Below are 19,632 nucleotides of genomic sequence, written 5' to 3'. Positions count from 1 at the left end.
ATGCGTCAAGACCTGGACAACATTCAGGCTTGAGCTGATAAGTGCCAAGCTACATTTGCGCCACACATGTGCCAGGCAATGACCATCTCCAACAAGAGAGCATCCAACCTTCTGTCCTTGACATTCAATGGCATTACCATCACTGAATCCCCCACTATCAACATCCTGGGGGTTACCATTGACCAGAAACTAAACTGAATGAGCCATATAAGTACAGTAGCTACGAGAGCAGGTCAGAGGCTAGGAATTCTGTGGCGAGTAACTCACCTTCTGACTCCCCAATCCTGGATGGGTGTAGCTCCAACAACATTCAATATGCTCAATACTATCCAGGACAAAGCAGCCCACTTGACTGGCACCCCATCCACCACCTTCAACATTCGCTCCCTCCACTGCTGTTGCACAGTGGCAGCAATGTGTACCATCTACAAGATGCACTGCAGCAACTCACCAAGTCTCCTTCAACAGCACCTTCCAAACCCATGACCTCAACCACCTAGAAGGACAAGGGCAGCAGATGCATGGGAACACCATCACCTGCAAGTTCCCCTCCAGGCAACACACCATACTGACTTGGAAATATATATCACCGTTGCTTCACTTGTTGGTTCAAAATCCTAGAACTCCCTTCCCAACAACTCTGTGGGTGTACCTCCACAAGATGGACTGCAGCAGTTTAAGAAGGCGGCTTACCACCACCTTCTCAAGGGCAATTATGGATGGGCAATAAATGCTGTCCTAGCCAGCAATGCCCACATCCCCTGAACGAATAAATAAAAGTAACTTTGTAATTTGCCATGGTCAAAGCTGGCATGATTGGCAACTCCATTTAAAGTGACAGAACTTAGCATTAAAATGCCTAATAAACATCCCTCAGAATCTGTTGCAATGATCAATCGCACCTTGTGACCCAAAAATATGGAGTGGAATGCTATAGGCTGTGCAGGAGTAGATTTGGTGGCGTGTCGGGTGATATAATTAGGTGGGAGGCATTTTTTCAGATTCCTGATGGTGGGCTATTTTAGAGAAATTAGGTCGGCGGCAGGTTTGTGGCATTGTGGGGTTCCCCCAGCACGGTGGCGGATTGCAGATTTGCATTCATTTAAATAACATCAATACTCATTACCAAATGCATAGTTACAATTCAATCCTACCTGCCAGATTAAGTGAACGGCGAGTGTTATTCCCGTGTCACCCGGTTCATGATTGTTTCACTGTGGCATTCAGCAGTCAGATTTGTGCAGTTGAGACTCAGGTGTGTACTGTTCTCTCTTTAACTCATCCACAAAACTAATGCCATCATTGGAATGGATGTTCGCCTCCCGGCCCAACAACAGCAAGGGTGAATCTTTCAGGGGATGGTGGCAAAGGCATGGTGGAGGCTACATGGAGGATCAGGGCAGGGTACTTGGGGATGGAAGAGTGGGGATGATCAGGTGCATGGGGGACCAGGGAAGGGTGGAGTGGAGCATCCAAGGTGTTGAATGGCTGCTGTTGATGCTGAACATGCATGTTGTCGGCTGCTGGGGAGATGGGTGGATTATAGCATTACAGCGCAAAGATATTTGGAAAGGGCCTAAAGTGAGGGCTGAGTGCTGTCAATGACAGGGAGCTGTAGAGCAAATTGAGGGTACTGGCTAGTAGAGAGAACATCACAGTCAATGGGGGCAAATGGATTCTGTGGGGGTGAAGGTCAAAACTAATGGGCGGCTTTCCAACAGTTTCATATGGAGGGGAACGGGACTTGGCAACAATGGTCAGTTCGATGTGAGGATGTTCAAGGGTAAGAGTCGGCATGTCGATAATAAGGGGAGTAGGAACTGGGGGAGGGATGCCATGAATACATTGATGATTACACTGTATTCGGTAAAGGTAGAGGATCCATGGTTACGGATGGGTCCTCAGCCCTCTCCCTGATCAGTGGGATCTTCCCCCACCCAGGGCTGCTGCTGGGAGGCCGCCTCCATTTAGCTGGCAGCCTCCTCATGCAGTGGGGGCTGACCTGCCATCAGTACTGTAAAATGGCCCCTAATTAGGTCTTTAATTATGGAAATTGGTTGCCCATCTCCTTGGATCAGGCAGTCTGTACCTTTCTGGTCCCGCCATTGGTAAAATGTCTCGACAGTGGGACCGCATTAGAGAACCAATCTGGCGTGGCTGCCCGCAATTCTACCACCCCACCACACACCCCCACCCCCACACCTCCCAGCCTGCCTCCTGGGGGCCGATAAAATTCAGCTCAATGTGTCTCGACAGTCTGGAAGCACCATTAATATGAAGAAAAATTCTATCCATTCTGTTTTACTAAACTTAAATACAATTTCAGTTTTATCACAAAAGATTTGAAGGGAAATTTGGATCAAAGGGTAGATTTTCTATTTCCATATGCTCTGTAATCTCAGGAATAACAGGATGATTATTTTATTTGTTATTGTAACATAGGGCTGTATTTAATGGCTGTGGCGGTTGCCTGTCCACCGGCTGGAAAGCTGGGGCAAACCTAGCACAGCCATTTTCGGAAGCCCTGACGAAATTCAATGTCACTCAGGCAGTTAACTGCCTGCTCTCGGCTTCCATGCCTTTAAAGTCGAAGAGCCCACCTCCAAGAGCTGCTGACCAACCAGATGGCTGGCAGCTTTTCAGTCCCAGTAGGCCTGGAACAACAATGAAGGAGGAGGCCCTAGAGTTAAGGGACGTGGGTGTGGATTTACCAGGGCCATTCAGGCAGAGTGGGGGTTTCATTAACGCAGGCAGGAGTGATCTTCCAGCAGTGGTGGCACTTGCCACCAGGGGAGCCCCTCCATGGGCCCCAGGGTACTTTAATGGGCAGCCTCCCCACGTAGCAGAGGTTAAAATAGCAGCAGCGGCAGAAAGAAGCCCGTAAGTGGCCCTTAATTAGCCATTACACGGCCTCAATTGGCCTCTGGGCAGGAAGGCTGTCCTTGACTTTCATCGCCCCGGCAAAATTCCATGGGATCAGGAATGAGATGGGCACTCCACCCCTCGCCTTCCCTTGCCATTTTATGCCCCACCCTGGCCTCTCAGTCCATCCCTAAAGCGCTGGTAAAATCCAGCCCATAATTAAATATGCCAGTGAAAAGCACTGAAATATCTATGATGAGGATATTATTTTTTCCCATTGATACTGCACCTATGAACGTTGTACCAAGTCTTTTCTCAATTATAATTTATATTTGTTTTTTTCCTTTCAGCTGATGAAGCTACAGAAAGTGCAGGTAAATAAACTATAAATCTTCCTTGTCTATTACAACAGGAAGTGAACTAATTTTATTAAATAGCTAATGCATTAAACATGTTGTAAAATAACAACTTTGCAATTGACAGTAATGTCAATAGCAAATGTGTTGCACTATTTTCCTGATTTTAACAATGTTACAAACCAATTGTTGAAACCTGTTTAGGATGTAACTGACTTTGTCCTTTTTCTAAACTGATTATTCCAAGTTATTTCCCTACCAAGCTCGGTGAATTCGCAGTATTTGCTTATTTACCCATCATTATTCCCTCAATTCATTTTTCCAAGTTATTTAGATAATTTTTCCTCCTCTTATTTCCAACAGTTGATTTACAATTTTTCCTCATTCTGTCATTGCAACAGGCTTTTCCTACCATTGATTTTTGAATGACCACCAACTTGACTAGGTTGTTATTTGCTTTGGTCCAAACTAGTTCGACTGGCTGACGCCATTTAAATTTTCTGAGTTCAGCGTGAAAATGTCTCATGGTTCTGGTGTAAACATCAATCTCTCTCCGTGACACAAGTAAATTAGAACCTTTTCAGTTAAAGTGAAATTCAATAGCCTAAACCTTATAATGGTCGAGCAAAACATAACTGCTTATTTTTAAAATGTTTTTAATGAATTGCACTTCACAGTTATTAATAAACTTTACACTAGTTCTCATGTGACTTGGCTATTGCTGTGCACTCTTCATGTTATAGTGCCATAGGATGGGATGAAAGTAGAATGCATCAGAACTTGTAAACATGAATTGGAACTCAACAAAATAATGAAAATATTATTTTTGCGTAATATTCGGTCATTCACACCTTTGATAGTTTAATGTCCCAAATCTTAGCCTTGTGTCTTGTGGTGCAGAATGTTGTGATGAACTTAATGCATTATCATTCTATCAGACAAAGGTGTAAGAATGATTAATTGGGTAGCTGTTCAGTAGCCCAGCAAAGGGGGAATCCTGGCAAAACTACCCCAACATATTTAATGTGCCCTGTTAGCACAAAAGAACCATTAATACGAAGAAAGATTTTTATCCATTATGTTCTACTAAAATTAAACACAATTTGAGTTTTATCACGAAAGATCTGAAGAGAAATACAGATCAAAGGGTGGATTTTCTCTTTCCATACACCCAGTAATATTGGGGAAAGAAGGATGTTTGTTTTGTTATTGTAACATAATTAAATATGTTAAACAATGCCTTTGTGGTACATGGACAAGACAAATTTCACTTCAAAAGCACTGTAATATCTGTGGAGGAGGAGGAGAGGTGACTTAATAGAGACATATAAGATAATCAGAGGGTTAGATAGGGTGGATAGTGAGAGTCTTTTTCCTCGGATGGTGATGGCAAACACGAGGGGACATAGCTTCAAGTTGAGGGGTGATAGATACAGGACAGATGTGAGAGGTAGTTTCTTTACTCAGAGTAGTAAGGGCGTGGAACGCCCTGCCTGCAGCAGTAGTAGATTCGCCAACTTTAAGGGCATTTAAGTGGTCATTGGATAGACATATGGATGAAAATGGAATAGTGTAGGTCAGATGGTTTCACAGGTCGGCGCAACATCGAGGGCTGAAGGGCCTGTACTGCGCTGTAATGTTCTAATTCTAATTCCTTTTTTCTATTGAGCCTGAATCCATCAGCATATTGTACCAAGCATTTTGGCCAATTTTAATCCATGTTTGTTTTATATTGTCATCTGATTTGGCAATACCAACTTCAGGCAAATGAACTATAAGTCTTCCTCATCTGCAACAGGAAGTTGAACTAATTTTATTAAATAGCTGGTGCACTTAACCTTTTTTTAAATTTATTCGTGGGATGTGGTCATTGCTGGCTAGGCCAGCATTTATTGCCCATCCCTAATTGCCCTTGGGAAGGTGGTGGTGAGCTACCTTCTTGAACAACTGCAGTCCATGTGAGGTAGGTACACCCACAGTGCTGTTAGGAAGGGAGTTCCAGGATTTTGACCCAGCGACCGTGAAGGAACGCCGATATAGTTCCAAGTCAGGATGGTGTGTGACTTGGAGGGCAACTTGCAGGTGGTGGTATTCCCATGCATTTGCTGCCCTTGTCCTACTAGTTGGTAAAGGTCGCGGGTTTGGAAGGTGCTGTCTAAGGAGCCTTGGTGCATTGCTGCAGTGCATCTTGTAGATTTACACACTGCTGCCACTGTGCGTAGGTGGTGGAGGGAGTGAATGTTTGTAGATGGGGTGCCAATCAAGTGGGCTGCTTTGTCCTGGATGATGTTGAGCTTCTTGAGTGTTGTGGGAGCTGCAGCCATCCAGGCAAGTGGAGCGTATTCCATCACACTCTTGACTTGTGCCTTGTAGATGGTGGACAGGCTTTGGGGGGTCAGAAGGTGGGTTACTTGCAACAGGATTCCTAGCCTCTGCCCTGCTCCTGTAGCCGTGGTATTTATATGGCTACTGCATTTCAGTTTCTGGTCAATGGTAGCCCCTAGGATGTTGATAGTGGGGGATTCAGCAATGGTAATGCCATTGAATGTCAAGGGGAGATGGTTAGATTCTCTCTTGTTGGAGATGGTCCTTGTCTGGCGCTTGTGTGGCGTGAATGTTACTTGCCACTTATCAGCCCAAGCCTGGATATTGTCCAGGTCTTGCTGCATTTCTACATGGGCAGCTTCAGTATCTGAGGGGTCGTGAATGGTGCTGAACATTGTGCAATCATCAGCGAATATCCCCACTTCTGACCTTATGATTGAAGGACGCTCATTGTTGAAGCAGCTGAAGATGGTTGGCCTGGGACACTACCCTCAGGAACTCCTGCAGTGATGTCTTGGAGCTCAGATGATTGACCTCCAACAACCACAACCATCTTCCTTTGCGTTTGGTATGACTCCAATCAGCAGAGAGTTTTCCCCCTGATTCCCATTGACTTCAGTTTTGCTAGGGCTCCTTGATGCCATACTCGGTCAAATGCTGACTTGATGTCAAGGACAGTCACTCTCACCTCACCTCTTGAGTTCAGCTCTTTTGTGCATGTTTGAACCAAGGCTGTAATGAGGTCAGGAGCTGAGTGGCCCTGGCGGAACCCAAACTGAGCCTCAGTTAGTAGGTTATTGCTAAGGAAGTGCTGCTTGATGGCACTGTTGATGACACCTTCCATCACTTTAATGATGATTGAGAGTAGGTTAATGGGGCGGTAGTTGGCCAGGTTGGATTTGTCCTGCTTTTTGTGTACAGAACATACCTGGGCAATTTTCCACATTGCAGGGTAGATGCCAGTGTTGTAGCTGTACTGGAACAGCTTGACTAGGGGTGCGGCAAGTTCAGGAGCACAGGTCTTCAGTACTATTGCCGGAATATTGTCAGGGCCGAGCTTCTTCTTCTTCGGCCTCCTTGTTTCGAGAGACAATGGGTAAGCATCTGGAGGTGGTCAGTGGTTTGTGGAGCAGCGCCTGGAGTGGCTATAGAGGCCAATTCTAGAGTGACAGACTCTTCCACAGGTGCTGCAGAAAAATTTGTTTGTCGGGGCTGTTACACAGTTGGCTCTCCCCTTGCGCTTCTGTCTTTTTTCCTGCCAACTGCTAAGTCTCTTTGACTCGCCACACTTTAGCCCCTTACTTTATAGCTGCCCGCCAGTGTTGTAGCTGTACTGGAACAGCTTGAATAGGAGTGCGGCAAGTTCTGGAGTACAGGTCTTCAGTACTATTGCCGGAATATTGTCAGGGCCCATAGCTTTTGCAGTATCCAGTGCCTTCAGTCATTTCTTGATATCATGCGGAGTGAATCGAATTGGCTGAAGTCTGGCATCTGTGATGCTGGGGACTTCAGGAGGAGGCCGAGATGGATCATCAATTCGGCACTTCTGGCTGAAGATTGTTGCAAATGCTTCAGTCTTATCTTTCGCACTGATGTGCTGGGCTCCCCCATCATTGAGGATGGGGATATTTGTGGAGCCACCTCCTCCTGTCAGTTATTTAATTGTCCACCACCATTCATGGCTGGATGTGGCAGGACTGCAGAGCTTAGATCTGATCCATTGGTTAAGGGATCGCTTAGCTCTGTCTATCGCATGCTGCGTACGCAGTTTGTCACGCAGATAGTCCTCTGTTTTAGCTTCACCATGTTGTCACCTCATTTTGAGGTATGTCTGGTGCTGCTCCTGGCGTGCCCTCCTGCGTTCTTCATTGAACCAGGGTTGGTCTCCTGGCTTGATGATAATGGTAGAGTGGGGGACATGCTTGATGATAATGGTAGAGTGGGGGACATGCCGGGCCATGAGGTCATAGATTGTGGTTGTGTACAATTGTGCTGCTGCTGATGGCCCACAGTGCCTCATGGATGCCCAGCTTTGCATTGCTAAATCTGTTCAAAATCTTTCCTATTTAGCACGGTGATAGTGCCACACAACACAATGGCTGCTATCTCAATGTGAAGGCCCGACTTTGTCTCCACAAGTACTGTGCGGTGGTCACTCCTACCAATACTGTCTTGGACAGACGCATCTGCGGCAGGCAGATTGGTGAGGACGAGGTCAAGCATGTTTTTCCCTCACCACCTGCCGCAGACCCAGTCTAGCAGCTATGTCCTTTAGGACTCGGAAGCTCGCTCAGTAGTGCTGCTAACGAGCCACTCTTGGTGATGGACATTGAAGTCCCCCACCCCGAGTACACTCTGTGCCCTTTCCGCCCTCACTGCTTCCTCCAAGTATTCTTCAAAATGGAGGAGTACTGGCTCATCGGCTGAGGGAGGGCGGTAGGTGGTAATCAACCGGAAGTTTCTTGCCTATGTTTGACCTAATGCCATGATACTTCATGGGGTCCAGAGTTGATGTTGAGGAATCTCAGAGCAATTCCCTTCCTACTGTATACCACTGTGCTGTGTCTGTCCTGCCGGTAGGACAGGATATACCCAGTGATAGTGATGGCAGTATCTGGGACATTTTCTGTAAGGTATGATTCCTTGAGTATGACTATGTCAGGCTGTTGCTTGACTAGCCTGTTTGACAGCTCTCCCAACTTTGGCACAAGTTCCCAAATGTTAGTAAGGAGGACTTTGCTGGGTCAACAAGGTTGGGTTTGCCATGGTCGTTTCCGGTGCCTATGTCGATGCCGGTTGGTCTGCCCGTTTCATTCCTTTCTATTGACTTTGTAGCAGTTAGATATAACCTGCTGGCTTGCTAGGCCATTTCACAGGGCATATAAGAGTCACCACATTTCTGTGGGTCTGGAGTCACATGTAGGCCAGACCAGGTAAGGACAGCAGATTTCCTTCCCTAAAGGGCATTAGTGAACCAGATGTGTTTTTAACAACAATCAACAATGGTTTCATGGTCATCATTAGACTAGCTTTTTAATTCCAGATTTTTTACTAATTGAATTGAAATTCCACCTTCTGCAGTGGGATTTGAACTCATGTCCCCAGAGCAATACCCTGAGTTTCTGAGTGATTAGCCCAGTGACAATACCACTACGCCACCGCCTCCCCACTAGAAATTCAACTTTATAATTGACAATAATGGTAATGGCAAATGATTTCTGCTATTTGTACAATTGAAATGATTTCCCAATGTAAACGTGGAAGTTTGAATTATGGAGGCTAATTATAATCACTTTATGGAAACCTATTGAAGATGCAAGCAAGTTGGGAGTGACTGCCCTTGATATCAAGGCAGCATTTGACCGAGTATGGCACCAAGGATCCCTAGTAAAACTGGAGTCAATGGGAATCAGGAAAAACTCTCCGCTGGTAGGAGTCATACCTCGCACAAAGGAAGATGATTGTGATTGTAGGAGGTCTGTCTTGGACAGACGCCATCTCAGTCCCAGGACATCACTGCAGGTGTTCCTGCGAGTAGTGTCCCAGGCCCAACCATCTTCAACTGCTTCATCAATAACCCTCCCTCCATCATAAGGTCAGAAGTGGAAATGTTCATTGATGATTGCACAATGTTCAGCACCATTCGCGACTCCTCAGATACAGCAGCAGTCTATGCCCAAATGCAGCAAGACGTGGACAACATTCAGGCTTGGGCTGATAAGTGCCAAGGTACATTTGTGCCACACATGTGCCAGGCAATGACCATCTCCAACAAGAGAGCATCCAACCTTCTGTCCTTGACATTCAATGGCATTACCATCACTGAATCCCCCACTATCAACATCCTGGGGGTTACCATTGACCAGAAACTGAACTGAATGAGCCATATAAGTATAGTGGCTACAAGAGCAGGTCAGAGGCTATGAATTCTGTGGCGGGTAACTCACCTTCTGACTCCCCAATCCTGGATGGGTGCAGCTCCAACAACATTCAGGAAGCTCAATACTATCCAGGACAAAGCAGCCCATTTGATTGGCACTCCATCCAACACCTTCAACATTCGCTCCCTTCACCGCTGATGCACTGTGGCAGCAATGTGTACCATCTACAAAATTCACTGCAGCAACTCACAAAGTCACCTTCAACAGCACCTTCCAAACCCATGACCTCTACCACCTAGAAGGACAAGGGCAGCAGATGCGTGGGAACACTACCACCTGCATGTTCCGCTCCAAACAACTCACCATCCTGATTTGGAACTATATCACCGTTCCTTCACTGTCGTTGGTTCAAAATCCTAAAATTCCCTTCCCAACAGCACTGTGGGTGTACCTACACCAGATGGACTGCAGCAGTTTAAGAAGGCGGCTCACCACCACCTTCTCGAGGGCAATTAGGGATGGGTAATAAATGTTGACCTAGCCAGCAACGCCCACATCACCTGAAAGAATTTTAAAAAGTAACTTTGTCATTTGCCATGGTCAAAGCTGGCATGATTGGTTAACTCCATTTAAAGTGACTGAACTTAGCATTAAAATGCCTAATAAACATCCCTCAGATTCTGTTGCAATGATCAATCGCACCCTGTGACCCAAAAATATGGGGTGGAATGCTACGGGCTGTGCAAGAGCAGATTTGATGGAGTGTCGGGTGATATAATTAGGTGGGAGGCATTTTTTTCAGATTCCTGATGGTGGGATATTTTAGAGAAATTAGGTCGGCGGCAGGTTTGTGGCATTGTGGGGTTCCCCCAGCACGGTGGCGGATTGCAGATTTGCATTCATTTAAATAACATCAATACTCATTACCGAATGCATAGTTACAATTCAATCCTACCTGCCAGATTAAGTGAACGGCGAGTGCTATTCCCGTGTCCCCCGGTTCATGATTGTTTCACTGTGGCATTCAGCAGTCAGATTTGTGCAGTTGAGACTCAGGTCTGTACTGTTCTCTCTTTAACTCATCCACAAAACTAATGCCATCATCATTGGAATGGATGTTTGCCTCCAGGCTCAACAACAGCAAGGGTGAATCTTTCAGGGGATGGTGGTGAAGGCATGGTGGAGGCTACATGGAGGATCAGGGCAGGGTACTTGGGGTTGGAAGAGTGGGGATGATCAGGTGCATGGGGGACCAGGGAAGGGTGGAGTGGAGCATCCAAGGTGTTGAACAGTTGCTGTTGATGCAGAACATGCATGTTGTCGGCTGCCGGGGAGATGGGTGGATTATAGCATTACAGCGCAAAGATATTTGGAAAGGGCTGTCAACGACGGGGTGCTGTAGAGCAAATTGAGGGTGCTGGCTAGCAGAGAGAACATCACAGTCAATGGGGCAAATGGATTCCGTAGGGGTGAAGGTCAAGACTAATGAGTGGCTATCCAACAGCTGCATATGGAGGGGAACGGGACTCGGCAACAATGGTCAGTTCGATGTGAGGAGGTTCAAGGGTAAGAGTCGGCATGTCGATAGTAAGGGGAGTAGTAACTGCGGGAGGATGGCATGAATACATTGATGATTACACTGTATTTGGTAATGGGGAGGCTCAATGGTTACGGAGGGGAGGATAACAGTAACATTGGGTGACTCAAGGGTGATGGGTTCAAGCTGGAAGGTTGCAGGAGGAGCTTTATGATGGGGAGACATGCCCTGAATTCACGCACACCATTTTCTCCAACAATAATGGAAAACACGCAGACACTCAAGGATAGCAAGGAGAGTGGGAGGAGACAAATGACAGTGGGTGTGTTTTCTACCTGGCTGCAAATTGAAGGCAGATATCAAGAGGCTGATCGTTGCCTTGATGTTTCAGCTCACTGGCAAAAGAAGGCTGAATTGCCACACTCTACTTATTTATTGTTCAGAAAAGCCACAGAGACATGGGTCTCATAGACCCAATCTGTCGAGTACCATGGGAAGAAGAGCAAAGGGAGAGACTAAGGAGGGCTCTTTTCCCTCAACTCATGAAGTCTGAGTGCCAGCAACAGCAGAACAGGAAGGTGAGGATGCTCCGAATTATAACATCCAGGAACATCCTTATCGAAGACGGACAATGGCACGTCATCACATCTACAGGACCAGGACAAATTACCTACAAATGTCAGACAGGCAATGCCAAAGAAGCCTAAGGATGTCACTTGAAATGGCCACAGAAATTTGTAGCATCCTGCCGCATCACCTGCAGCCACTCACCTTCCGTGGGAATCCCATGCCAGTTGCACTCAAGGGGCTGACGTAAACAATGGCAGCCTGGATATTAGGCACGACGGCTCATTTAAATAACCGGGCTGGACCGCCCACCTCGATGAAGTGGAGGGGGCGGGTGGTCCATCCCCGGCAATGGCATCAGCAGCCTTTGCACAGGTGTGACGTCATTTTTAAAGGTCTTCGAGCCCTAGCATTCAATTTAATTATTTAAAGATAGTGTTTTTATAAAAATAAAACAAATTGATCCTGACCCTCTCCCACACTCCCCCCCCCCCCCCACCAATAACCATAGAATTGATTCCCTGCCCTCTCCCCTGCCCAAAACCCTTACCTTGTGCACCTGTCCATTCCCCCCAAAGTTCATAAACTTTAAACTTTACCCCTTCCCACTGTCCCCTACACAAAGGAAATTAATCTGCGCTGCTCCCACGCACTCCCCACCATACTGAAAAACTTACCTGCTCCCCCTTCCCCACCAGTGTTCCACCTTGGATCCCCAGGCAGTGGAAGTGGAAAGGTAACCAATTTGTTTATTTAAATACATTTCAATATTTAAATGAGGCTCCCATCGTCAAGTGGTGGGAGGGGCCACCACAAGGCCTCGCCATCGTCAGCAATATTGGGCCAGGACTTCCCGGTGTCGAGACCCATAGCAGGCCTCTGCTGGAGGCATTTTCTGCCTAGAAGCTTGCAAAGGAAACCCGACCCAAGTCTGAATGCTGGACCCGGAAGCCCGACCCGACCCCGACACATGCCATCGGATCCCGTCGTGGTCAGGTCGGATAGCAGGCCTTTACCAATGTCCTGATGACATGTGTCGGGTTTGGGTCGGGTTGGGTCAGACTTTCGGGTCCGGAATTCGGGCTTGCATCAGGTTTCCTTTGCATACCTCTATTTCTGCACCCACCAACCCTGCCACGACCACCAACATCTGGGGTCTGTAAAATTCAGCTCAAGGTGACTGCTGCATTTGATTTTTTTTGCTCGTGCGTCCTTCCAGGGATCCACAGGTGACATAGGTGGCATCTCGCAGTCTGCAACACACAGGTGCATCAATGAGGTGACCAATGCCCTTTTTTGTCCTACCAGTTGTTACGACTAAGTGAGAAAGGGGTCTAGTGGTTCCCTCTCAGCCTTTGCCTGGTTTAACCGCAACAGGGTTTAATTTTTAATAACACTGTGTTTTTATCTCCTCCTCGGTGAATCCTTGTTCACTGCTTTCGAATTGTAAGGCAAAGAAATCAATCAGACAGGTTTTCTTAGATTTAAACAAGAAAGGTGGAAGTTTATTCATCTTAAACTCTAATTCGGTTAACAACTATGAATATGTGACATGACCACGCTAGCATGCATACGCGATAAACACACACGCAGATAGAGACAGAAAAAGTAGAAAGAATAAAGGGGAAAAGTTTGAGGCAATAGCTGGGTTTTATTCACGATCCTTTGAGTTCGATGTAGAGTCTTTGGTTGCCAGTAAGTCTTGCCATTTCGTTGGGGCCCAGTGCACGCTTTAAAACTTGTTTCGATGGAGGAGTCTTTTCTCTCTTGAGGTTTAAGTGACTTCAATGGATCTGGAGATTAGTGAGAAAGAGAGGGAGCTAGCCAAGAGAGAGGCTGTCTTCTTCCAAGTTCAGTTGCAATCTGCAGTCTGACCCAAGCTGTCCTGTGAACAGTTCAAAACCAGACCTGGGCCAGCAGGTTAGTCATGTGACTTGCTTTTTAAACATCCTGAAGTGCTGGCTCTCTTACACATTCAGTGTCTGATGATCAAAATCCATTTGGGTTAATTGGATCAGGGAGCAATTCTTTTGTCTCTTCAAGCACTGTCTCTTAGTGTGCAAATGTTTTTCTAGCCACTGCTGATCTCTTTAAACAAGTCATCTCTCCACTCCAGCAGCAGTTTAAAATTAATGTTCTTGTGACAAAATTAATATGCCTTATTCTTGGGGGGGATCTTCATGACACAATACTGCCCAATCTTTAATTTGCATACTGTGTAAATCATATGCTAAACAGTTGGTTTTGTAAAATGGCTGTGTTTGCTGACAACACAAACACTACCCAGTACTGGCACGGTGGGAGGGAGCAGGGAAGAGAAACGGCGATTGAGATACTGATTTTGGGAGGGAGCAGTGTACTGCTAGAAGAGATAGAGGCAGTGATCCTGGCCATTGAGGAGTGAAGCAACACTCGGAGGTCATGATGTCTGATGTCTTTATGTGATGACGTAGATGCGCGCATGCGCAGACCCATACTGGCAAGCAGGCAGATGTTTGGACGCACTGATGACATCGGTGATCGTTCTGCACATGCTCTGCATTGTCAGGAAACACTCCATTGTAAGATTCAAGGACCCTAGTGTAATGAGTTCTTTTATGTTGTCTGATACAACATAAATGAGATTCATGGAGTCCAGTTGGTTGAAGAGCTCAAAACAAATTTATTAACAGCTAACTGTTATTATAACTATTTACAGAACTTGCCACTAGGCTGCAGTTGCAGAGTGACTCTGGCTCCAAGTCACATGACTCATCCTGGTACTTGGCTTATTAGCATACTAAGATCTTAAAGGGACATCATTCTTAAAGGCAATCATACAACACCTAGTACTCTTCAGATAACTCCTCAGTAGTCCATTAACAACAGCTTCCAGACTTATGTTATCAAAAAGCATAGCAAATTGAGAAATGCAGTTTGCAGAATGTGCAGTTATGTCTTGCCTTTTATAGCACTATTACCTTCACTTGCTTATCTTTCAGTATGTAATTATTTGGTACTTTCCATCAAGGGAAATTACCTTCATGACTTTATTATATAGTATTTCATTAGATTTAGTTATTTGAAAATTCAAAATATGTTTCAAATGGTTATGTAACTGATTTTAAAATATAATTCTTTAAATACTTTGCAGAACTGCAAGACACTGCTGCTTAGAAGACAACTATTGTATCCAGTTTTCCATTTGTCCTGTCTTTGGTTCTGGTCACAGTCACTTCAGTGTTGATTTGCATAGTGCTAAAACAGTACAGGACTCACCAGTCACAAGATTATCAAATACAACACTGTTTGCCGATCATGTAACTTCTTTCATAGATAAAATGTGATAGCTGGTCAACATTATTTTATGATCATAGTTAAAACTTGAGTTGTTTAAAACTTTCATAATGTTCTGAAATCATTTATATTGCTGCTGTAATTAAGTTACACTAAATGGGAATAATTTACAAATATTGCAGTATCTCACTGTTACTACCTTAATGGTCCATTGTTGGATTTTACTGAGAAGCAAAACACAATGGTTGGAGTTAATTTGTTTAATTTTGATTGCATAAAATACTTGTCATCAAAAAGGATTGTTACTTTTCACTACTGGCATAACAATAAATGATGTGTTGCATGACACATTCCTATTATTTATTTTATTTTCCACAAAGCTTAGCCTGGGTGAATAGTTTACCAGACGGCCAAATGAATTAGGAGCAGAAGTTGGCCATTCAGCCCGTCGAGTCTGCTCCGCCATTTAATAAGATCATGGCTGATCTGTTTCTGTCTCGAATTGCACACTCCCATCTAACCCCGATAATCTCTGATTTCCTAGCCTAACAAGAATCTATCTACCTCCACCTTAGAAATATTCAATGAGCCCACCTCCACCACCTTCTGAGGCAGAGAATTCCAAAGTCACACAACACTCAGAGAAAGAATTTCTCCTCGTCTCTGTCCTAAAAGGGCGACCCCTTAATTTCAGACAGTGCCCCCTAGTTCTGGACTCACCCACAAGAGGAAACATCCCCTTCACATTCACCCTGTCAAGACTGTTCAGGATCTTATATACTTCAATCAAGTCTCCCCTCACTCTTCTAAACTCCAGGGTAAACAAGCCTTGTCTGTCCAACCTTTTCTCATGAGACAACCCGCTCATTCCAGGTTTCAATCTAGTAAACCTCCTCTGAACATCCTCCAACGCATTCACATCCTTCCTTAAATAAGGAGACCAAAACTGCACACCGAATTAGAGATCTGGTCTCACCAATGCCCTGTATAACTGAAGCATAACATCCTTACTTTTATTTTTAATTCCTCTCGTAATAAAGGACAGCATTTCATTAGCCTTCTTTATTATTTGCTGCAACTGCATACTAACATTTTGTGACTCATGCACTGGAAGACCTAGATCCCTCTACACCTTGGAATTCTGCAGTCGTCCCCATTTAAGAAATACTCTGCTTTTTTATTCTTCCTGCCAAAGTGAACGACTTCACATTTTCCCACATTATACACGATCTGCCAGATTTTTGCTCACTCACTCAACTTATCTATATCGGTCTGCAACTTCCTTATGTTCTCTTCACAACATACTTTTCGACCTATCTTTGTGTCATCTGCAAATTTAGCTACCATGCCATTGCACCCCTCATCTAAGTCATTGATATAAATTGTAAAAAGTTGAGGCCCCAGCACAGACCCCTGCGGGACTCCACTCATCATATCTTGACAATCAGAAAAGGACCCATTTAGGCATACTCTCTGTTTTCTGCCAGCCAACCAATCTTCTATCCATGCTAATATTGTTACCTCCTACACCATGAGCTCCTACTTTTCGCAATAACCTTTTATGTGGCACCTTGTCAAATGCTTTCTGGATATCCAAGTACAGTATGTCAACATGCTCCCCTTTATCCACAGCACATGTTACTCCTTGTTTTCAGTTGCAACAGTTTGCATTGACATTGGTGGCTGTGCCTTCAACCATGCTGATCTTGCTCTCCAGAACTACCTCCCTAAACCCCTAAGCTTTTCCAACTCCCGCTTCTCCTTTAACACCTCAGTTAAAATCTTTTCTTTTTGACCAAACTTTTGGCTATTTCTTTCTCTCTTCAGGGGCTGCCAGGGGCATGTTCTAAGCTGGCATCACTACACCAGAATTATCAGTTTGAAGCCTGAGAATATATATGGATGTATGGATACTGGGATCAGCAATCCGTAGGCTCTGCAAGAAGGTAGCATACTTACCAATGAATTGGGATGTATTGTACGTCAAACAAAATTATTTAATTCAAGTCAAGTTGCTTTGCTTGATTGAAGTGCATTCATCATTATAATGGTGCCCAATATGAAGTATTTGAGTAATTTGCAGCAATACATATAACATGCACTCGGTGCGTGACACCTAAACTATTTTTAATATATTTTGCATCTAGCAAGCTAGCCAAACTGGGAAATAAAGAGGGAAGATGGGAGTGACACTGGAATTACTAAAAAAGCTGTAATTACCCCTCTTCCCATTAGCTACTTGAATTTTTTCAACATGACATCAGATTATTTGCTTTTATATTATCTGCACAAAGTTCACAGTTCCATATGATCAGAGGATTGATATTTGGCCCCTTACTTGTTGATTATCATATGTGACATTCACAGCACAGCTTATTAATATCAATATATTGGCTAATTTGTTGCATTGGATACTCTCAGCTTTGATATTCACACAGCTACTTTTCCAACATTTTGCATATCAGAATTTGCTTGGATATACTTTATATTATGTTTTTAAAAAGGTGTCTACACCTTTGGGAAAGAAGTTTGAAATTAAACATTCAGTGAGGCAGCAAAATACACACTTGAATGACTACCACAATGTTCTCACAAAAAAAAAGTTTACTTGATTGTTAGGCAATATGTTGCAATGTTAGATATTGGTTTCTTGAGAGTCTTAAAATAAGTTAGAGAAAGTTGGAGATACATTTGCATGTTTCCCAGGTCCATAACAAGACTTCCCTAGCTCAATGTCTGCCCCTCCAAGGTATGTTAACTGTTTCTGCAGATGTGTGTGGAGGTGACGGGGTGGAAGTGGGGAGTGTACATTCTCAAGAGCATGGAACATCTCTCGGGCAGCAACCTGATGGGAAATGTCCCATGGCTACTCATCTTTCTTTCAATGCATCATTTCAGAGGATCCCTCTTAGCAAACCCTCTGGTGCCACTGAAGGAACGCAGCATTAGAATCATAGAAAGTTTAAGGCATAGAAAGAGGCCACTTAGCCCATCGTGTCTGTGCTGGCCGAAAAACTATCCACCTGTTCTAATCCCACCTTCCAGCATTTGGCCCGTAGCCCTGCAGATTACAGCACTTGAGGTGCATATCCATACTCCTTTTAAATGAGTTGAGGGTTTTTGCCTCAACTACCCTTTCAGACAGTGAGTTCCAGATGTCCACCACCCTTTGGGTGAAAAACTTTTTCCTCAGCTGCCCTCTAATTTTTCGACCAATCACTTTAAATCTATGCCCCCTAGTCAATGACCTCGCTGCTAAGGTATATAGGCCCTTCACCTCCACTCTATCCAGGTCCCTCAAAATGTTGTACATTTCAATCAGATCTCCCCTCAGCCTACTCTGTTCTGAGAACAACCCCAGCCTATCCAATCTTTCCCCATAGCTGAATTTTTCCAGTCCTGGCAACATCCTCGTAAATCTCCTCTGTATGCTCTCTAGTGCAATTACATCCTTTCTGTAATGAGGTGACCAGAACTGCAAACAGTACTCAAGCTGTGGCCTAACCAATGATTTATACAGTTCCAGCATAACCTCCCTGCTCTTATATTCTATATCTCGACTAATAAAGGAAAGGATTCCATATGCCTTCTTAACCACCTTATCAACCTGTCCTGCTACCTTCAGAGATCTGTGGACATTCACTCCAAGGTCCCTCGCTTCCTCTACACTTCTCAGTATTTTCCCATTAATCGTGTATTCCTTTGCCTTGTTTGACCTCCCCAAATGCATCACCTCACACTTCTCCAAGTTGAATTCCATTTGCCTCTTTTCTGCTCATCTGACCAGACCATCAATATCTTCCTGCAGACTACAGCTATCCTCCTCGCTACCTACCACACGGCCAATCTTTGTGTCATCTGCAAACATCATGATCATGCCCCCTACATTTACGTCCAAATCATTAATATATACCATAAAAAGCAGGGGACCCAGAACTGAGCCCTGCGGAATGCCACCGGAAACAGGCTTCAGTCGCAAAAATACCCGTCAACAACTACCCTTTGTTTCCTGCCACTGAGCCAATTTTGTGTCCAACTTGTTGCATTTCCCTGGATACCATGGGATTTTATTTTTTTCACCAGTCTACCATGTGGGACCTTGTCAAAAGCCTTGCTAAAATCTATGTGGACCACATCAATGGCACTACCCTCATCTATCTTCCCTGTTACCTCTTCAAAAAATTTGATCATGTTGGTCAGACAAGATCTTCCCTTAACAAATCCATGCTGACTATTCTTATTAACCTGTGCCTTTCTTAATGACAGTTTATCCTGTCTCTCAGAATAGATTCCAATAATTTGCCCACTACTGAGGTTAGACTGACTGGCCTGTAATTATTTGGTCTATCCCTCACCCCCTTTTTAAACAGAGGTACAACGTTAGCAGTTCTCCAATCCTCCGGCACCACACCTGTATCCAGTGAAGACTGGAAAATGGTGGTCAGACTTTCCACTATTTCCTCTCTTGCTTCTTTTAACAGCCTGGGATGCATCTGGCCCTGGTGATTTATCAACTTTAAAGGATGCTAATCCTATTCATACCTCCTCTCTCCCTATGTTTATTACATCCAATACTTAACACCCCTCTTCCTTAACTACAACATCTGCATCATCCCCCTCTTTTGTGAAGACAGACGCAAAGTATTCATTATGAACAATAGCAACACCTTACACCCCTACACATAGGTTATTTCTATGGTCTTTTATGGGCTCTGCTCTCTCCTTAGTTATTCTCTTATCTTAATATATTGATAAAACATATTTGGGTTCACCTTGATTTTGCTTGCCAATATTCTTTCATGCCCTTCTTCGCTTTCCTAATTTCCTT

At 44.6% G+C, this 19,632-nt stretch overlaps 1 protein-coding gene across 2 annotated transcripts in view; it reads left to right on the top strand.

Annotated features, from left to right (window-relative positions):
- The window catches only part of LOC137380947 (tumor necrosis factor-inducible gene 6 protein-like), a 28,502-nt gene extending 13,799 nt beyond the window's left edge, over positions 1 to 14,703 (top strand). Inside the window, exons 5-6 of one of the 2 annotated variants that reach the window (XM_068053357.1) lie at positions 3,213 to 3,236; positions 14,662 to 14,703. In XM_068053357.1, coding sequence (XP_067909458.1) covers positions 3,213 to 3,236; positions 14,662 to 14,684 — 47 coding nt within the window. In that variant the 3' untranslated portion in view covers positions 14,685 to 14,703. Of the gene's footprint in view, positions 1 to 3,212; positions 3,237 to 14,661 lie in introns of those variants that run through there. The other variant, XM_068053358.1, reaches the window with a different exon arrangement.
- Positions 14,704 to 19,632: the final 4,929 nt, after the last annotated feature.

This window comes from Heterodontus francisci, chromosome 20 (assembly GCF_036365525.1).
Source record: "Heterodontus francisci isolate sHetFra1 chromosome 20, sHetFra1.hap1, whole genome shotgun sequence".
Taxonomy (NCBI): domain Eukaryota; kingdom Metazoa; phylum Chordata; class Chondrichthyes; order Heterodontiformes; family Heterodontidae; genus Heterodontus; species Heterodontus francisci.
The sequence above is the reverse complement of the archived record's forward strand: the minus strand, read 5'-3'. Positions and strand labels throughout refer to the sequence as shown.